Consider the following 4945-nt stretch of genomic DNA (forward strand, 5'->3'; position numbering starts at 1 on the left):
ATGACATGTCTCACAATCCCAGACTGCTTTATCTTCTATCTTTTTGTTTCAGTCAATGGACTGTGGCCATGCTGGGGCATTGTACTGAAGGGTTTAATCAAACAAATCAACCACAGTTCTTATTCTTTAATTCTGGAATTCTATCTTCTTTCTGGCACACACACACACACACATATATCATCATCATCATCGTTTAACGTCCGCTTTCCATGCTAGCATGGGTTGGACGATTTGACTGAGGACTGGTGAAACTGGATGGCAACACCAGACTCCAGTCTAATTTGGCAGAGTTTCTACAGTTGGATGCCCTTCCTAACGCCAACCACTCAGAGAGTGAAGTGGGTGCTTTTTCGTGTCACCCGCACGAAAACGGCCACGCTCGAAATGGTGTCTTTTATGTGCCACCCGCACAAGCCAGTCCAGGGGCACTGGCAACGATCTCGCTCGAAAATCCTACGGGAGCCAGTCAGGCGGTACTGGCAACGGCCACGCTCAAAATGGTGCATCTCATGTGCCACCCGCACAAGAACCAGTCCAGGGGCACTGGCAACAATCTTACTTGGCTTGCCGGGTCTTCTCATATATATATATATACACACACACACACACACTTATGCATATATAAATACACACACACATACATATACACATGTATACACACATATATGCACACACATATATACACATGCACATACATATATGTGTGTGTGTGAGTGTATGAAGCATTTTGGAAAAAATATTGGATGGATAAAGTAATATATACAAATATATACATATATATATACAATGTATCAGAAAAAAGGTGGGATGACCATGGTTGGATATTTTCCTGATCATAACCCTACACTATTACTTACTGATGAGATTGGACTAAGCATCAACATAACGACATTATCATAAAAATTATTATAATTTTGTATACTAAGCAAAAATTCCTGTTGTTGTTCTCTGCCCTCGAGGTTACAAAGGTTTTGGTGTACCCCAGTCAGTTGGTGATCCCTTGACCCTGTCAGTTGGTGAGCCCTTGATCCTGTATAAATTTCTATTGCATAATAGAAATTGTACCCGAGAACTACATTAAGGGTACACGTATCTGTGGAGTGTTCAGCCACTTGCACGTTAATTTCACGAGCAGGCTGTTCAGTTGATCGGATCAACTGGAACCCTTGTCGTCATAAGCGACGGAGTGCCAACAACAACAGTCTATGGAACTCGTCATCATCATCATCATCATTTAATGTCCGCTTTCCATGCTAGCATGGGTTGGACGATTTGACTGAGGACTGGTGAACCAGATGGCTACACCAGGCTCCAATCTGGTGTAGCCATCTGGTTACAGTAAATATTTCCTGCAGACCAATGGAGGGATAAAACGCAGCAGACAGGCAGGATTTGAGCTCAGTTATTAACCAACAAAAACAATTATTGCTCAGTGTGTTACCACCTGCTCCACCCTCACAGACCAGACAATACAGTTTCTCATAATAAACCATATTAACCCATTAGCGCTTATGGTCCTTTTTTTTAGGACCAGAAGGATAAACCATCATATTTCTGCAACACCTGTATTTTTCTGAGATATCTTTAGTTAGTCATCAAGACTGGATTGTCTTTCAAATATTGTAATAAATTTTTTTTTTAATATATTTAGTATATATTTTTTTAATATAATTAGTATAAGTTGTATAAAAAAAGATTTTTGGTAATAAATTAGATGAAAAAAAAATTTGGGCACTAATGGGTTAAGATAATAATAATAATAATCCTTTCCACAATGAGCTTAAGGCTTCACTGGTACCTATTTCAACGGCCCTGAGTGGATGAAAGGGAAAGATGACTCAGTGGAATTTGAAATCAGAATGTAAGGATGGACAAAATGCTCAGCAGCATGTCCAGTGTGCTAACGATTCTGTCAGGTCGCTGCCTTTGGCCAATAGTTTGGAGGAGTTGGGGTTCATTGCATGTTTATGTAGTTAATGATTTCAGTTTGTATGGTTTCAAAATAATTAAGGATTGATGTTAAACAAAGTTTCGTATGTTTTTATATTTTGTCTGTTACTGGTTTCAATCATTGGATGGCAGCCATGCTGAAGTACCAGTTTGAAGGGTTCAGTTGAACACAACAACCCCAGTACTAATTTTTTTTAAAGCCTGATACTTCCACCAGTCTCTTTTGCTGAACTGTTAAGTTACATGGTCATAAACAAACCAACATCAGTTATCAAATGGTAGTGGACAATAACACACACACACACACACATACAACAAGCTTCCTTGAGTTTCCAGCTACCAAATCCACTCATAAGGTTTTGATCAGCCTGAGGCTACAGTAAAAGACACTTGTCCAAAGTGCTGCATGGTGGGATTGAACTCAAGACAACACGGTTGGGAAGCAAGTTCCTCAACCACACAGCCATACATACACCTATATTTGATAGAATTAATAGAGTTTGTAGATTAGTTATCTTTAGTCATATTCATGCGATCTCTTGCAAGAAGCAAATCAATTCTATAAATTGGAAGTCATTAGTACAACAAACGAACTTATTAATATGGAATTATAATATAAGAAGAATATAAAAACATTTTACTCACCCAGAAATGTAGAAAGTATAAAATAATTCATAGTGAAACTGAAATCTTGTTTTGAAAGCACTTCTGTTTCTGTTTCTGGAACTAGATGTTTTTGAAATGTGACAGTGTGACTATTGATAATCAGCTTTAAATAACTGTCCACTAACCGATGTACCAATGTATAGCAATCTACCGGCCAATGCCTTCCCTACTCGATGCCATTTTCTGATCTATTCAAAGACAAGCATCTGTCAAACAAAAGTCAGGAATTTAAAAATAACAGAACCTTACGAAATCACATGATTTCTAAGGACTTCTTAGCAGCCAAATTCAACAAAACTTTGTTTTGATGTGAGCTTGACAAGGTTACTCGAAAATACTTCCAGTTCGGCAGCAAGCGGCTTTGTTTGCTTTTTCTTTGATATTTTTCTTGGTTTTGGTAATTATTTATTCATATTGTTTTTCTTTTTGGCTGGTTTTATTGTTGGGTGCCTTGAAGAGTTTTGTACAAACTAAAATGCCTTTTTTTAAAAGTTTAAGCGTTGTTTTGACTTAGTGTTGAGTGTGGGTTGTAAAATTAATATTATAGTGAAGAAATATTTGATGGTCCATTTTTGGAGCAGAAGAGTTAGAGAGAGAGAGAGCTGGAGAGAGATAGAAATAGAAAATGGATAAAGAGATAGAAAGGGGGAGAGAGAAATAGAGATAGTGTGAGAAAGAAAGAGATAGAGAGGAAGATAAATAGACAGAGAGAGAGAAAAAGTGAGAGAAAAAGAGAGAGTGGAGGTGGTGGGGATAGATAGTGAGGTGAAAGCAGTGCTCCAGTATGGCTTTGGCAGTGATGGCTAAAATGAAGACTAGCTAGACAGAAAGAAAAAGAGAGAAGACATAAGAGACAGAGAGATAACTAATTACAGAGGAAGAAAGAGAAGTGAAAATGGTGGAGATAGGTAACTAAGACAGGTAATGAGAGAGAGAGAGGGGGGGGGGTAACTAGGTAGACAGACAGTGAGGAGAGGGAAAATAAAGATAGATAGGTAAGCAGACAGAGGATGGGAGGATAGAGATGAGGAGGGAGATGCAATGAGAGAGATAAACATAGACAGGTAACTAGTTAAAGAAAGAAAAGGGGGATGAGAGAGAGAGAGAGAGAGAGAGAGAGAGAAAGAGAGAGAGAGCAATAGGTAACTACATTGAGACAGAGAGAGAGCAATAGATAACTACACTGCCTTCTGGCTTCCCAGACCCCAGTTGAACTATCCAACCCATGCCAGCATGGAAAACGATGATGATGACTGCACAACTCAGTTCATGAATATCAGTTTTCAGTCTGCTTTGCATAAACGATTAAAATATATGCAGTAAGTCATGCAATATCTTCCTGTCTCACTACACCATTTAATGGTTTTACATACACACACACACAGGAAAACGAATTTGCCTTACATCTTACCAGTACTTATTAGTTTGAATAAATTATGATGTGTTTTATACCAACCTTTGTGAACTTTATTTATTTTCACCACTTGCAATGCAGTACGCATTGGAGTCATTTATTTTAACACACACGTGGACTTTTACACACCAGCATCAGCTCGATCTGCAACATTACCAAATACGTTTCATTTCCTATTTACATTCGGAAATCCTTTAATATCCATTTTACCATGCATGGGTCAGATCAGGTCCATATAAAATTTTTAGGAGTCCACACAAGAAAAATTAGTAAATTAGGTGGGGGGGGGGGGGGATGCTGCTTTAGATATATTTATTGCAGTAAATATATTAGATATATTTCTGCAAGAAACAGTCAGCTTTCCTTTTCACTAATGTTTTACATAGTTTAACATGTTTTGAGCCACTGAAACACATTTTCCCAGAGTGCTTTTACAAACCTACACTTAGGTACAGGTGTTGCTGTGTGGTAAGAAATTTGCTTCCCAACCACATGGTTCTGAGTTCACTCTCACTACGTGACACCTAGGGCAAGCCTTATTAGTGGATTTGGTAGATAGAAACTGAAAGAAGCCCATCAAAAGGATGTGTTATAATACTAATCCACATATACAAAAACAGCCATACCAACAATCTAACATACCTCCATCATCATTATGGTTTCGACACCTGAACAATACCATTCAGTCTGGCAGTGTCAACAGCACTAAAATAAGTGTTGTTTGGGAACAAACATACCAAAGAAACCACAACTTTCAAACACATTTTCCCTACTGTACAACAGTATTGGTAAATAAATTCAATAAGTAAATTTATAAGCAGCTCCTAAATATGTAACTAAATATTTTGTCATGATAGATCGCTGACCACTACACACATTTTTTTCTCTCCTTGTTTCTTTCTGTAGAAGAGCGTA

At 38.0% G+C, this 4945-nt stretch overlaps 1 protein-coding gene across 1 annotated transcript in view; it reads right to left on the bottom strand.

The window, feature by feature from the left end:
- Window positions 1-2754, bottom strand: part of LOC106883177 (uncharacterized) — a 114984-nt gene extending 112230 nt beyond the window's left edge. Inside the window, exon 1 of the mRNA XM_089343420.1 lies at window positions 2596-2754. Within this exon, the coding sequence (XP_089199546.1) occupies window positions 2596-2626 (31 nt within the window). The 5' untranslated portion in view covers window positions 2627-2754. The remainder of the gene's footprint in view (window positions 1-2595) is intronic.
- Window positions 2755-4945: the final 2191 nt, after the last annotated feature.

This window comes from Octopus bimaculoides, chromosome 27 (assembly GCF_046866305.1).
Source record: "Octopus bimaculoides isolate indiv1 chromosome 27, ASM4686630v1, whole genome shotgun sequence".
In the NCBI taxonomy this organism is placed as follows: Eukaryota; Metazoa; Mollusca; class Cephalopoda; order Octopoda; family Octopodidae; genus Octopus; species Octopus bimaculoides.